The 16,616-nt window shown below is 43.6% G+C and overlaps 1 protein-coding gene across 3 annotated transcripts in view; it reads right to left on the reverse strand.

The window, feature by feature from the left end:
- The window catches only part of IKZF3 (IKAROS family zinc finger 3), a 136,337-nt gene that overhangs the window by 35,112 nt on the left and 84,609 nt on the right, over positions 1–16,616 (reverse strand). The window contains exons 1-3 of one of the 3 annotated variants that reach the window (XM_056547761.1): positions 6,166–6,202; positions 2,824–3,069; positions 82–249 (exon numbers count right to left, since the gene is read on the reverse strand). In XM_056547761.1, the coding sequence (XP_056403736.1) occupies positions 82–249; positions 2,824–3,069; positions 6,166–6,172 (421 nt within the window). In that variant the 5' untranslated portion in view covers positions 6,173–6,202. Of the gene's footprint in view, positions 1–81; positions 250–2,823; positions 3,070–6,165; positions 6,203–16,616 lie in introns of those variants that run through there. The other 2 variants (XM_056547760.1, XM_056547762.1) reach the window with 2 other exon arrangements.

Below are 16,616 nucleotides of genomic sequence, written 5' to 3' on the forward strand. Positions count from 1 at the left end.
ATAAGTTGTTATGGCTGCATATTTCCTTTAAGGACAATACATTATAATGCTGTATAAAGCTATGAGGACTGGTCTGCTCACCTGAATGTGTGCGGAGGTGTCCAGACAAGGCGTCTCTTCTTTGGCAGGCATAGCTGCACAAGTGGCATTTGAAAGGTTTTTCTCCGGTATGCAGTTTGCCATGGCGGAGCAGGTTCCCCTTCTGGGTAAATGAAGCCCCACATTGATTGCAATGGTAAGGCCGTTCCCCTGAAATAGTCAAACAAGGTATATGAGCAAGAAAATCTATTCTGATATGGAAAAGAGGAAAGGGTGGGAGATTTATCAATGCTTTCATCAGAAAACTAGCATAAAAAAAGTTGAAAAGTTATATGCAAATGTTTGCGTAAAAATTGTTGCTCAAAAACCTATGACAATTTTTCGCCAAAGCCTACACAAAAACTATTGATAAATTCCCCCGAGTGCACAGCACGAAACACTTAAAGCATACCTGTCATAGTGCAAAAAAAAATGTATATGTTACTCACTACCTAAGCCTGATCGTGTTTATATAATTTTTATGTGTCTAGGACCTATATATCCAGAGAAAAATGCATTTATCTGCTGCTGAGTTACTTTTTCATCTTGCTGGCTGGAGGGGGCGTGTCTATCTGTCTCCCTCACAGTGATGACTCATCTCCGGAGCGAGCCTGGGCAGTCAGCCAATCACTCCTCTCTACTCTGCAAACCTTTCCTTTCCGGGTGTATGTACATTCCTAAACAGGTATGGGTATATGCAGAGCATTGCACCCTTGTCAGTAGTACAGACTAGGGTGCAATGCTCTGCACATACCCCCACCTGTATAGTAATGTACATACACACACACTGCTATACACATGGGACGGTATCCCAGTGTCTGTAGAAGACGTTGGGTGCAATGCTCTGCAGTGCACTTAGCCCCATGTGCAGAGGCCCTGGCTGGGAGGATTGCTGAGATGCAGACACTTACAGACCCAGCCGGGGCCGCAGCACGAGCAGTACAGGTACAGTCACGATCATCCAGGGCAGGCTACACGGGCTCCATAAAATGGCAAGGGGGGGGGAGGTGCGGCGATGGCAGGGTGAGGAGACATAGGAGGGGCACAACCCCAATGCAGCCCTCTAGTACAAAGCTCTATGCTGCTGCAGCACAAGGAACAGACAGCACAGAGCTTGGCTGCAGACTCTTCCTCCCCTAATAGCACGAAAGGTAAGGGTAAGGCCTCGCTCACTGCTCTACAGGGGCTGAATTACTATGAAACTAACCTTGGTGCGTGTCCCGGAGGCAGCGGAGGAGGTTTAGACAAAAACTCCAGTAGGGCCCGTGAGTGTTTTCCGCATTTCCTGTGTGTGCGCATGCTCCCTGTGCTTATTCACAGGCAGTGCGTGCCCACGCATACACTCTACATGATACTGCAGGGGTCCCCTATACTGGATACCGGCATGCTTTACGGCCGGTATCCAGGATGTTGCAAAATTTTGACTCGTATGTCTGGCTAAAAGACAGGCGACCCCTAGTGGTGGCTATTTTGAGCTTTAATTTCGATGACATTTTTTTTTAACAGTTGTTCATTGTAAAATGGCATATTATAATGAGTCCTGCAATATATCAAAAGTGCAGCAACTGGGTTTAGCTCAAATTGGACCTTGATCATGGAGATCCCTGGGCTCGTATAATAAAGTACCTGTCGTAACAAAAACTTTTGATATAATGTAGGTAATACCATTACTAGTATTACTAGTAATCACTAATAAGAGTATTACCTAGTACGGCTCTTTCTTTCTCAAGATCAGTGTACTGGAACCCCAATGCTGAAAAAAAGTGATGGTGTAAGCAAGCGATATGTCATCACTTAAAGGGATGAGTTTACCCCTAAAATATTTGGTTTAGGTAAAATATGTTACCCTATACAGTGGTCCCTCAAGTTACAATATTAATTGGTTCCAGAACGACCATTGTATGTTGAATCCATTGTATGTTGAAACCAGAACTCTATGGAAACCTGGTAATTGGTTCTAAAGGCACCAAAATGTCATCCAAAAATAGGAAAAAGTGAGGATTAAAGAAAAATAAGTAGATAACTAATAAAGACATAGCAAGTCCTTACATATAAAAGTAAGAAAGATCTACTGGGAGCTGTAAATCACTGTCTATGTCGGTGTTTCCCAAGCAGGGAGCCTCCAGCTGTTGCGAAACTACAACTCCCAGCATGCCCGGACAGCCAAAGGCTGTCCGGGCATGCTGGGAGTTGTAGTTTCGCAACAGCTGGGGGCACCCTGCTTGGGAAGCACTGGTCTATGTAGAGGACAGGAGCTTCTTCGGGGTTCTGTACAGTGCACGCAATGTCCTAAAAAAAAATAACATGGAGCCGCCCTCACCTGGTGTCCCAAGGAGCAGATAACCCTGGTACAGGTAAAGTGTACAGAACATGTAATACCTCCCTATACTGTAGGGGGCGCTACCAGACATCAGTCAGTGCATACGCTTCAGTAATACAGGAGTTTTACCAGTGAATGCCCATTCTGATTGGTCAGTTCATTGACACGTTTCACAGATCTGGACTGTCCATAACATTGTATGTTGAGTCTGGTTTCAACTTACAATGGTCCAGAAAAGACCATTGTATGTTGAAACTATTGTATGTTGAGGCCATTGTAAGTTGAGGGATCACTGTATGGTGTTATCATGTTTTTTTTTTTTTTCATTTTTAGTAGCTACTTTCTTCCTTTTAAGAAAGTAATACTGGAAAAGACATGACAAGCCATGTTCTTCATCATGATGGCTTCCGGGAGAGGACACATACCAGTATGGCTTCTATTGTGCACTAGTAAAACATTGAGGCTGTTGCACGCCAGTCCACAGATGTCACAGTACAGCTTTCCCAGGTTGTTTCTGTTGAGATCGTATGATGTGTTATGTCGTTCCAGCTGGATGCTGTTGTAGGACGCACACGCGGCTCCATCATATCCATAGGATAAATCAATGCCTTCTGACTGCTCAGGTGCTGCCGCCTCAGCAGATTCATTTTTTACCTTTACCTTTTCCTCTGCTAAATGCAAAAAATATACAAAGATCTCAGTCATTCTGACAAATAGAGGGAACATCAACAATCAATTTTCAGATCTGAAATCTTGTTGTTGGCTATGTCTAATCGTCTTCCAATATTACTCCAATATTCAGTGAAACGTCTCCAAAAGACCAACCCTTTATCCAGACCAGATTTCCTGTGTTGGATTTTCAGTTTCACTATTTATTATGCATTCTTTGAGAAGACCGCCCCTTTAGAAGACCACTTTTTTGTCATCATGTTGTTTCCAGGTCCACAATCCCTTAAAGAGTTAAATAACCTTTGACATATCGCTGAGACCCCCTCCGATTGTTATTATAGCTGGGTGAAGCACGCGGCTGTCTGACTGATTACAGGAGACTGGATCCATTATAGTTTAGAGCTGGGGAGTGATGTACACTATCATGCACTTCACCCGGCTATAACTAGTTATCAGCACTGAGACACAGACTGATCTTGAAGGGGTATTCTGGTATCAGAAAATTTTAGCACCCCAATACATATTATTTTTTAATATAGTGTTATCATAAATTGTACTGACTTTGTTTTTTGCTTAAAACATCCCTGACAGAAAGTTGTGTAGTCCTCTCATTGCAAGTGTGGTGTTGTCTCAGCAAGCTCCCCGGCTCCTCACAACACATCATCATCATCAGATGTCTCCGGACGTGTGGCTGGATCTTGTCTCTGAGCTCTAGCCCCGCCCTCTAAGTAATGTCACCACATCTGATTAGTCCCCTACAGCTACATTACCATCTTCCTGTAATATACACATATACATATTTATTGGAATATTTAGGGAAGAATGTGGTGTGTTTATTCCATACTGCCTTGTGTTGAACAATGTCACAGGCAGAGGAGCAGACAGGTAATGCATACAGCAAGTGCAGACAGGTAATGAATACAGCAGGTGTAGACAGGTAAGCAATGCTATATGCTTCTGCAGCATTTTATTTATTTATTTTTTACCTGAAGTTTACCTAAAGATCTTCAAGCTTTAATTAGAAAAGATCACAGAATCAATATGATAATACTGTATAGCATGTGCCCGAAACGTGTCTGCTGGTCTTCTAGGTGTGTCATCACCTGTGTGCTTTTGCCTGTCTGTTCATATCAATAAAGTTGAATTGTGCCTTTAGCGCTGTCACATTGGTTGTCACATGTGTGCAATTCACATGTATGTAAAGATAGAGGGTCCTTATGACTCAGTGTCTTGTCCCCGGTCAATGTTACAACTATGATTTCTGTAAAACTGCACATCCATTCACATTAAATGATAGATAACTGGATAAAGGAGTCTACCAGCCTTTCATGCTGCAGTGGTTTGGGCAGCATGGAATAAGTGACTGTTTCCCTATTGATCAGTGATAACACCAGTTGGACAAAATGAATCATTCTGCCCTAATGAACCTGAGGAAGAGGTTGTTGTTAGACCTCGAAACGCGTTATATTATTGGCTTTTCGTTAATAAAATATGCAATCTGAATATAAGGAACGAACAGACTATTTGTGAAGTAGTGGACTGCGCAGAGTTTCCTGATTTTTTCCGCATATTATCTACACATTCCTGCTTTGGCCGATCGAGGATCGGATTCCTACTCCCAGTGGCTGCACCTCTACAATTTTGGACTTCAAGACTAATGAGTTGTGATGCAGTTCATCATACCACCTAACCGATACAGTTCTCCCTATACTGTACCATGAGAAGCTCTGACGCTATTTTTACATATAGATTATTGCATTTCATTGTTGTTTTTTTTATACATATTTAGATCAGAATTATTAAAGGTTATGTTTTATGCAATTCAAATACCAAACAAAAAAGAAGCAGCATGGGAATGCGAGCCAGGTTCACACTGCGTTATGTGTTTACATTTAATGTATCTAATATATATATGTATATATATATTTTTTTTGCTGATAGAAAAGTATACGCAAATGTAAACACCAAATTCAAATTGTTCTGTTTGTCTATGTTACCCTGGTTAACATTTCATTTCATTTTTACTTATTGTTATGTTTTTTTATGTATAGCACATGCTATTGTGTATAGAAAAACAAATACATATACATTGAGATCTGTTAAATGTAATAATGTAAGTAGAGATGAGCGAACTTACAGTAAATTCGATTTGTCACGAACTTCTCGGCTTGGCAGTTGATGGCTTTTCCTGCATAAATTAGTTCAGCTTTCCGGTGCTCCGGTGGGCTGGAAAAGGTGGATACAGTCCTAGGAGACTCTTTCCTAGGACTGTATCCACATTTTCCAGCCCACCGGAGCACCTGAAGGCTGAACTAATTTACGCAGGAAAAGTCATCAACTGCCGAGCCGAGAAGTTCGTGACGAATCGAATTTACTGTATGTTCGCTCATCTCTAAATGTAAGTCAATGGGAAATGGATTCTGCAGTATGGATTTCAGCAGTATGATAGAAAACAAGGTGTTTCGCATTTAAAACCTGAGTGACCAAAAACTACACCACAAAGTAGAGGTAATACATTGGACCAGATTTGTTTGAGGAGATTTATCAAAACCTGTGCAGAAGAAAGGTTGACCAGTCACCCATAGCAACCAATCAGATCGCTTCTTTTATCTATAACACAGCCTCTGAAAAATTAAAGAAGTGATCTGATTGGTTGCTATTGGTTCACTTTTCCTCCACACAGCTTTTGATAAATCTTTCCATTATTCCCATCCCATCAGCTTAAAGAGGTACTCCGGTGAAAACCTTTTTTCTTTTAAATCAACTGGTGGCAGAAAGTTAAACATATTTGTAAATTACTTCTATTAAAAAAATCTTAATCCTTCCAGTACTTATTAGCTGCTGAATGCTACAGAGGAAATTCCTTTCTTTTTGGAACACTGATGACATCACGAGTACAGTGCTCTCTGCTGACATCTCTGTCCATTTTAGCAACCATGCATAGCAGATGTATGCTTAGGGCAGCATGGTGGCTCAATGGTTAGCAGTGCTGGGGACTTAGGTTCAAATCCCACTAAGGACAACAATAAATAAATATTTCAGATAAAATCCAAATATGGTGAAACAAAAATGACAACAATAGTAAATTTGGGTCATACTGGCCATTGGGGGAGAATTATCAAAACCTGTCCAGAGGAAAAGTTGCCCAGTTGCCCATAGCAACCAATCAGATCGCTTCTTTCATTTTTAACAATGCCTCTGCAAAATGAAAGAAGCGATCTGATTGGTTGCTATGGGCAACTTTTCCTTTGTACGGGTTTTGATAAATCTCCCCCATTGACTTTTGTGTAAACCCAGGCTCATTAATGGGGGAAATTTATCAAAACCTGGGCAAAGGAAAAGTTGCTGAGTTGCCCATAGCAACCAATCAGATCACTTCTGATTGGTTGCTATGGGCCTTGTTAAAAATGAAAGAAGCGATCTGATTGGTTACTATGGGCAACTGGGCAAGTTTTCCTCTGCACAGGTTTTGATAAATCTCCCCCATTGTGCCCTTGTATCAGTTGGGTCCAATGGCTCTTCAAGAAGAGCGTCTTACCTATGATGCTTATCAACTCTCTACAACATTGGGCCGCATTTACTAAGGTTTTTCCAAGTAGACTTTGTAGGGTTTTTTGTGTAACGTGTCTTGTGACAGAATTTCCCCCCCAAAAAAATGAAAAAAACCCTACTAACTCTCCACTTTACTCAGAAAACCCTACAAAGGGGTGTGACCATCAGGGAAAAAGGGGCATGTCTCTAAAAAAAAAAAAACGACATTTTTTTTTACAGAAATCTACAAATTTACTAATGTTTCCGCATAAAATGTGGTGGATTTGAGCTCTGGAAAACCTGACAGCTCAGAGCATGTGTAACCGAAAATTTAGGCTGTGCTTGGCCGAAAACCGAAACCGAAAATGCATAGCTCCACCCCCTATTTTAATATAGTTCTTGTTAAATTTTATTACTTTTTTTGGGGATGTGATGTGACCAAAATCAGCAATTTTGGTGTTTAAATTTTTTTTGCGTTTACGCCGTTCACATGACAGGAACAGAAACAAAGTAATTTAATAGTTGGGAAAATTACGCACGTGGTGATACCAAATATGTTTTTTGTTTATTATTTTTTCATATTTTTTATATGGAAAATGGGAAAAGGAGGGTGATTTTTTATGGAAGGGGTTAATGGATGTTTTCTTTTAAACTTTTATTTAACTTTTTTTTCTTCTTTTTTTACACTTTGTTAGTCCCCTTAGGGGACTTTTATAGGAGGAATCATTAGATTCCTCATACAGATCAATGGCGTTTCATAGAACTCCACTGATCTGTGTGCTCTGTGATCATTTGGTTGAGCCACCCACCCCACTGGACCACCAGGGAGTGTTTTAAAGTCCCTTTAGATGCCGCTGTCAGCGGTGATCTAAAGGGCTAATAGCCGCCATGGTGAACGCGGCTATTAGCTGCGGCCCCCTGCTACAAGAATCAGCAGGAGGCCGTCGGATATGGCGCGGGTTCGAGTCAGGAGCCTGTGCTATACTCTCTGACAACCAGTTAAATGACGGACATCGGAGCAATCTCCGATGTCCGTCATTATAGGCAGATGTCAGCTGCTGATAGCAGCAGGCATCTCCCTGTTATGACGCGGACCTGACCCGCAGCCCGCGTCATGTCCTCACCTGATCCATGACGTACATGTATGTCATGGGTTGGGAAAGGCTTAAGCCACGCCCACCAAAAATATTGGCGTAAAATTCACTCAGCTGAAAATGCTGAAAGGGGCATTTTCGGACGATAATTTTGGGCGGACAAAATTTCGGTGCATCCCTAGTAAATACCGTGGAAAAATACCTGTCGGAAACAAAAAACCTACAAAGAAAACTACACTCCGCTCTTAGTAAATGAGGCCCATTGTCTATGACTAGCGACAGTTACAAATCGGCTGCAGAATGCAACTCGAGAGGGTAGCAGAACCACCAGCAATGGCAGAAAAGGAGCACCGACGTTCATCGGTAACACCCAGCGTACGGGTAGGGTCACACGTAGCGCATCCGAAGCGTACTTCAGGCTGTGGATGCGCCGACGCCAGTCACTAGAGTGAGTTGCCTACTGCGGCTGCTGGACGCAGAAGGCAGCTCACTCTAATGACTGGCATCGGCGCATTCACAGCGTGATATATGCTGCAGATGCGCTACGTATGACCCTACCCAAAAGGTAGAAATGTAACAAGGCACATGATGCTGGTTAACCATCTTTACATCACACGAAACATTTAAAGTGGTTATCCAGAAATTTTTTTTTTTAATATATCAACTGGCTCCAGAAAGTAAAACAGATTTGTAAATTACATCTATTTAAAAATCTTAATCCTTTCAGTACTTATGAGCTGCTGAAGTTGAGTTGTTCTTTTCTGTCTAAGTGCTCTCTGATGACGCCTGTCTCGGGAACTGTCCAGAGTAGAAGCAAATCCCCATAGCAAACCTCTTCTACTCTGTGTAGTTCCCGAGACAAGCAGAGATGTCAGCAGAGAGCACTGTTGCCAGACAGAAAAGAACAACTCAACTTCAGCAGCTGATAATTATTGGAAGGTTAAGATTTTTTTATAGAAGTAATTTACAAATCTGTTTAACTTTCTGGAGCAAGTTGCTAAAAAAAAGTTTTTTCTTGGAATACCCCCTTAACTCTATGCTGATAAAGTTCATTAGCAAAAAAAAAAAAAAAAAACAACATAACACTCTGTAAATCCAACGGGCGCTTAACATTTAGCAGAAACCACAAGCATTTAGCGCCTTAACCGGCTGCTGCTCCATGGACACCATAGAAATACGAGCAGCCTGCTGAGAACTCATTGCTGCCACACCAAGGCAAATACCACATCCTGAGCCTGGGCTGTGAGCGAGAGAGCAAATACACAGCCCTGCTGATCACACTTCCACACAGGTCTGGTGCGGAAGGACTTCTGGTTCACTGTGGAACAACGATGACTTATAATAGTGCAACTTAATATTCAAGAATAAATAGTCCTTATAATAACATTAAACAAAGTACACTAGGCCAGCGACAAATCTGGCAAAAAACTGGCGTCACGTTTTTTGATCTGTTTTAGGTTACGAACAGGCACAACTTTTGCTCGGCGTGAAAAAGAAGAAAAATAAAAAACATACCACAAAAAATGGACCCCCCCCCCCTTTTCTTATTATTATTATTACTTTTTTTTTTAAATGGGCACTCTTCTTTAAACTAATTTTGCTATTGCACTCCTTATGGTGAATAAAAAATCTTTCTAATGTAAAAATGAAAGTTTTCTATATTTTATTTGTGTTTAAAAAGGTGTATCCCTACTTGTCCGGAGCACATTTCCGCCCATCACTAGCACTGACTTTAGACTCCTGCTGGCCTGGTAGAAGTCCAAAATCAGGAAATGCAGTCTGGAGTGCTGAGGGGGGTGTGTGCAGCCTTAGCCAATCATAGCTCATCTCACACTGAACTGCTGTGGGCTGTGTGTAGCAGAGTGAGGGAGGAAGTTCTCCCCTGTATGGCTTCAGATGATGTCACGCCTACTGGGGAACGCCCCCTTCCCAGTCAGTGAATCTGAGACTGAGCAGAAAAAACAGAGCAATATCAAGGTAGAAAAATAATAAAAATAAAGGCAGGGGGTGGTTTATCATGATGGGGGCAGTGACCTAGGAGGATTATAACATTTAACAAGATCATGAGAGGTACTCTTTAACAATACTGGCCGACATTTATCATTGTCGTTTTTTGTGTCTAGAAAAGGCGCAAAAAAAGGTGCAAGCAGGGTGTATTTGCGCCTTTTGGTTTACACATTTCTGCTGATTTTGAGTTGCAATCCACTGATTTCGGCAATACACATGATATGAAAGGGTTTTATGAACTGTGCTTTTTTGGGAAAAGGCGCAAAAAAGGCGCAAAACCACTGAAAAATCTCTAAAACTACACCAGCCCAGACTTAGCTTAGCTTTTTGGTGTATGTGAAGAGAGAAATTTCAGAAAATGTGACCTGCACAAAATTTATCAAATTCTCTGTGACCATTTAATATATTTGGTGCTCCTACACATTACCAGCACACAAAAAAAGGGGTAGAAAAATGCTTCACTTACACCTACAATGATAAATGCTTCACTTACACCGACAATGATAAATGCTTCACTTACATCTACAATGATAAATGCTTCACTTACACCGACAATGATAAATGCTTCACTTACACCTACAATGATAAATGCTTCACTTACACCTACAATGATAAATGCTTCACTTACACCGACAATGATAAATGCTTCACTTACACCTACAATGATAAATGCTTCACTTACACCGACAATGATAAATGCTTCACTTACACCTACAATGATAAATGCTTCACTTACACCTACAATGATAAATGCTTCACTTACACCGACAATGATAAATGCTTCACTTACACCGACAATGATAAATGCTTCACTTACACCTACAATGATAAATGCTTCACTTACACCGACAATGATAAATGCTTCACTTACACCTACAATGATAAATGCTTCACTTACACCTACAATGATAAATGCTTCACTTACACCTACAATGATAAATGCTTCACTTACACCTACAATGATAAATGCTTCACTTACACCGCCAATGATAAATGCTTCACTTACACCTACAATGATAAATGCTTCACTTACACCTACAATGATAAATGCTTCACTTACACCTACAATGATAAATGCTTCACTTACACCTTCAATGATAAATGCTTCACTTACACCTACAATGATAAATGCTTCACTTACACCTACAATGATGAATACCGGCCACTGTGTATTAGTATAGGAGGGAAAGAAAATGGGGAAAAAAGGTGGGGCGCTTCCTGGTGTGGTATTTTTATGGTATAATTTAGGAAAGACTATAGGCCCACCACCCATACCTATAGGTGCTGTACTGACCTTGAGCGGAAATATAGATAGGTAAGCACAACGGGGGGTGTAAGTTTAGGGGTAGGTGGTGGATATAGTACAGTCTGCTGCTCAATACCCAAATTTCCAGGACCCAAAGGTGGCGGAACATGATAGCGTAAGCAAATATAAAACAAAAAACGGAGCGGGTGTTTTCTTTGAGTGCTACTGTAAAACGGTTCGGTTGAAGAAACTTCAATCAGCCAACAGATACATGGGATATTCTTTTATTAAAGTAGGTATAAGCAGAAGGACAACTTCGGCGCACACTTGCGCCTTCTTCAGGTCCAAAACAACAGTTAGTTTTGCCATCCGGTGGTTGCATCCTGTGTTGTGGCTGTCCGCTTACTTTCCTTTTTCTTCTTCATTCGGCCCAGAATGTCATGACGATTAATTCCAGCCACAACTCGTCTCCACAGAACCTGCAAAACAAACATTTTAGGCTCTGCACTTTTCTAGCACCTATAGTGCCCCAAACAGTAATAGTGCTCCCTGTAGAGATTACCAGCCCTCCTGTATAGCCCTATATTAGGGATCGACCGATATCGTTTTTTTAGGACCAATATCGATTATCGGTGGAGGTTAGGGCCGATAGCCGATAACTTATACCGATATTCCGGTATAAGTTATCGGCTATTTATCCCCCCGCGACACCGCTGAAGATCATTGATTTAAAGCGGGTGCTTTAAATCAATGCACTGCAGTGGCTTTTGCGGTGCCATAGGCCGCCGCCGCCACCACCCGCTTCTCTCCCCCTATCTGTCAGGGTGGTCCAGGCCATCCATCCTTCCTGTAGTGTCCGGCGGCATTCCGGGTGGAGGGTGAACCGGTCCGGGCTGTCCTTCTTCTCCGGGGGTCATCTTCTCCACTCCGGGCAGGCTCCGGCCTAGTAACGCAGCATAGACGCCGCTGCGCAGTGACGCCCGTGCGCAGCGACGCACCTGACGTCACGGCGTAGCGGCGTCTATGCAGCGTACTAGGCCGGAGCCTGCCCGGAGTGGAGAAGAGGACCCCCGGAGAAGGACAGCCCGGACCGGTTCACCCTCCACCCGGAATGCCGCCGGACACTACAGGAAGGATGGATGGCCCGGACTACCCCCATTACGGGTAAGTTTAATTTTTTTTTTATTGACTCGGAGGGTAGGGGAGGGGCCTGACCGGTATAGCGGTATGGGCAAAAATCCATACTGTGGGAGAAAAAAAAACGGTATCCGGTCCATACCGGTATACCGCCCAGCACTACGGTGGGGGGTGCGACGCGGTGCGGTGGGTTGGGCGTTCGCGGTGCGGTGGGGGCGGTGCGGGGGGCGGGGCATTATAATATCGGCCATACCGATAATCGGTCGATCCCTACCCTATATGGCACTAGGCCCCAACCGAGAGTTAGTTACCATCACAGTCCGACTCCACAGTAGTGGCTGTTACAGTAGTGGCTGTTCTGCTCCTCACTGGCGGGCAGCGGAGGTCCCAGGGTATTCTGTCACAGCACGTCTACTCCCAGCAGCCATTGCCCTGTTAAAGTGGTAGACGGCGGCTGCATTCCTAATGTGGCGGTGGCGGCCCTGGGAGTACACACTGTAACAAATTACTTTTCTGATAAACTGTAACAAACTTTTCATAGAATTAAGAACACAGCCCATTTTGGCCTTGAAGACGCAGAAAGTTTACTTTTTTGCGTTACAATTTTTTTCCTCCTCGCTTTCTAAGAGCTAACACTCATTTCGCCATCCACAGACCCATATGAGGCTTGTTTTTGCAAGACTAATTGCACATTGTAATGACATCACTCATTTTACTATAAAATCTATGGTGCAACCAAAAAAAAATAATTTGTGAGGGAAATTGAAAAGAAAAAAGAATGGGGTTTTGTTTATTTGGAGTACACTTAATGGTAAAAATTATTTGCCATCTTTATTTTGTGAGTCAATATGATTGAAACGATACCCATGGTTTCAGGCCTTTCTATTTTTACAGCTTTTTTTTTTTTTTTTTTTTTAAAGGCAAGCATTTAAAAAAATTAAAATAAAATTGTATTCTGACCCCTATAACTTTTCCTATACGGGGCTGTATGAGGGCAATTTTTTTGCGCCATGATCTGTGGTGTTCATCAGTAACACTTTTGCATATAAAATACTTTTTGATCACTTACCGTATTTTTCGCCGTATAAGACGCACTTTTTCTTCCCCAAAACTGGGGAGAAAAAGTCGGTGCGTCTTAAACGCCGAATACTCCCCTATCGCGGCGGTCCCTGTGGCCATCAACGGCCGGGACCAGCGGCTAATACAGGACATCACCGATCAAAGCTGACCGCCGCGTCTGAAGGGAAAGTGACACTAACCCGGCTGTTCAGTCGGGCTGTTCGGGACCGCCGCAGCGGTCCGGAACAGCCCGACTGAATAGCCGGGTTAGTGCTTACAGGACACCGGGAGGGACCTTACCTGCCTCCTCGGTGTCTTCTCCGTTCAGGGATCCCCTGTATGGCCGGCGCTCTCCTTCCTCGTCATCACGTCGTCGCGTACGTGCGTCGGCGTGCGTAATGACGGCGACGGAGAGCGAGGATACCCGGCCGGCAGCAGAGAGACGGGGACACGGCGACAGCGATGGAGCAACATCCAGGGCAGCGGTGACGGGTCCGGAGCGGCGGGGACACGTGAGTATTACCTCCTATGCAGTGGTCTTCAATCTGCGGACCTCCAGATGTTGCAAAACTACAACTCCAAGCATGCCAGGACAGCCAACGGCTGTCCGGGCATGCTGGGAGTTGTAGTTTTGAAACATCTGGAGGTCCGCAGGTTGAAGACCACTATTGGGTTCAAAATCTTAAATTTTTTTGATTTTGCACCTAAAAATAGGGTGCGTCTTATACGCCGGTGCGTCCTATAGGGAGAAAAATACGGTGTATATACTCAATTTATTCTGGGTTGTGATGTGGATATTGGCATTATTTTACATTTACGCTGTTTACCGTATGGGATCATAAACATTATATTTTAATAGTTCAGATATTTTCACATGCAGTAATAACAAATATGCAGGGTTTTTTTTAATTTCTTTTTATTTAAAAAATGGAAAAAGGGAATGATTTTAATCTTTATTAGGGCAGGGGCTTATGTGTGCTTAAAAAAATAAAAAAATAAATACAACAACCTTTTTTATTAGTTTACTTTCACTTTGTTAGGTCCCCCCATAGGGAACTTTTACATGCAATCAGATTGCTTACACTGAGTAATGCTTCACTGTTGCATAGCATTACTCAGTGTTATTGGTGATCTGCTAGTAGAGCCTGGCTCTGCAGCCACTATCAGCAGATTGGAGCCGGGACCCACACGGAGCAGGTGAGAGGACCTCTGGCAGGGGAGCAAACTGATTGGACCCCCTCATACACATTGCAGGGTAGCCAATTGATTTAGGGGGACAAGGATTGCAGCGCTTAAGTGTCATGATTACGGCACTTAAGGGGTTAATGAAGGAGAACAGCAAGAACGCCGTTCTCTGTCATTGACTGTAAGTGCTCGGCTGCTGACAGCTTCTGCACTCGCTCCATAGTTGGTCTGCTGCTCAAGGTGTAAGTGTACTTCCTGGTGCATTAAAGGGGTAGTCCAGTGGTGAAAAACTTATCCCCTATCCTAAGGATAGGGGATAAGTTTGAGATTGAGGAGGGTCCGACCGCTGGGGCCCCCTGCGATCTCTCTGTACGGGGGCCAGGCTCTCCGGCCAGATAGCGGGTGTCGACCCCCGCACGAAGCGGCGGCCGACACGCCCCCTAAATACATCTCTATGGCAGAGCCGGAGATTGCCGAAGGCAGCGCTTCGGCTCTGCCATAGTGTTGTATTGAGGGGGCATGTCGGCCCCGCTTCGTGCGGAGGTCGACACGCCCCCTTCCCGCGGGCTGTCGGGGCTCTGTACAGGAGATTGCAGGGGGCCCCAGCGGTCGGACCCCCTGCGATCTGCAACTTATCCCCTATCCTTAGGATAGGGGATAAGTTGGTCACCACTGGGTCACCACTGGACTACTCCTTTAAGTACCAGGGCACCAAGATGTATATTTACATCCAATGGGGGAGATTAATGAAAACCTGTGCAGAGGAAAACTTGACCAGTTGCCCATAGCAACCAATCGGATTGTTTCTTTATTTTTTTAAAAGGCCTCTGAAAAATGAAAAAAACGATCTGATTGGTTGCTATGGGCAACTGCTCCACTTTTCCTCTGCACAGGCCTTTATATATCTCCCCCACAGTTCTTAAGGGGTTATCATTCTGATAATACACTGTAACAAAAACCTCCTTATGTTCCTATCATCATGATAACATACTGTAAAAAACCTCCTCTTGTAATCTCCTTACTACTGGGGTGACACACTGTAACAAACCCCCTCCACATGTAATCTCCTTACTACTGGGGTGACACACTGTAACAAGCCTCCTCCTCATGTAATCTCCTTACTACTGGGGTGACACACTGGAACAAACCTCCTCCTCATGTAATCTCCTTACTACTGGGGTGACACACTGTAACAAACCTCCTCCTCATGTAATCTCCTTACTACTGGGGTGACACACTGTAACAAGCCTCCTCCTCATGTAATCTCCTTACTACTGGGGTGACACACAGGAACAAACCTCCTCCTCATGTAGTCCTCATACTACTCGGGTGACACACTGTAACAAACCTCCTCCTCATGTAGTCTTCATACTACTCGGGTGACACACTGTAACAAACCTCCTCCTCATGTAGTCTTCATAGTACCGGGGTGACACACTGTAACAAACCTCCTTATGAGATTACCCTACTACTGTGGTGACACACTGTAACACATGTAATTACCTTACTGGAGTGACATGTGACCTCTCCTCCAGCTCAGCCCCACCTCCGCCACGATCTTTCCTCTCCTCAACAGCTAAGCTCCGCCCCAACATGTGACGGTGACATCATCACAGGTCCTACATCTCCAGCATCTATCAGTCTGGGTCGGGGGAGGAGACTGAGGGAGGGTAAGAATAATTCAGCGGTCGGTCCTGCAGGACTAATGTAACTGGGACAGCGTTCCTTCTCTGGAAAAAGCAAAGGAACGCCGTTCCTGTGCGTTCCTGCGCGTTCCTGCAGGACTCAAGCCCGGGGTATAAGGTGAGGTTTCCACACAGGGTTTTTTCTGGCATTTTTTGGATTTCTGCCACTGCAGTTTTTGAGCCAAAGTCTGAAGTGGATCCAGTAGGAAGGAGACGTATAAGCCCTTCCATTATATTTCTTATTCCTTTTAAATATACAGTGATCCCTCAACTTACAATGGCCTCAACATACAAGAGTTTCAAGATACAATGGTCTTTTCTGGACTATCGTAAGTTAAAACCAGACTCAACATACAATGTACAGACAGTCCAGATCTGCGAAACGTGTCAATGGCTGGAAGAACTGACCAATCAGAATGGACATTTTACTGGAAAAACCCCTGTATTACTGAAGCGTATGCACTGACTGGAGTCTGGTAGCGCCCCCTACAGTACAGGGAGGTATTACTTGTTCTGTACTCTTTACCTGTACCAGGGTTAGCTTCTCCTTTGGACACCAGGTGAGGGCGACTCCATGTTACTTTTTTAGGACACTGTGTACTGTA

The sequence above is a fragment of the Hyla sarda genome, chromosome 12, assembly GCF_029499605.1.
Source record: "Hyla sarda isolate aHylSar1 chromosome 12, aHylSar1.hap1, whole genome shotgun sequence".
Classification (NCBI taxonomy): Eukaryota; Metazoa; Chordata; class Amphibia; order Anura; family Hylidae; genus Hyla; species Hyla sarda.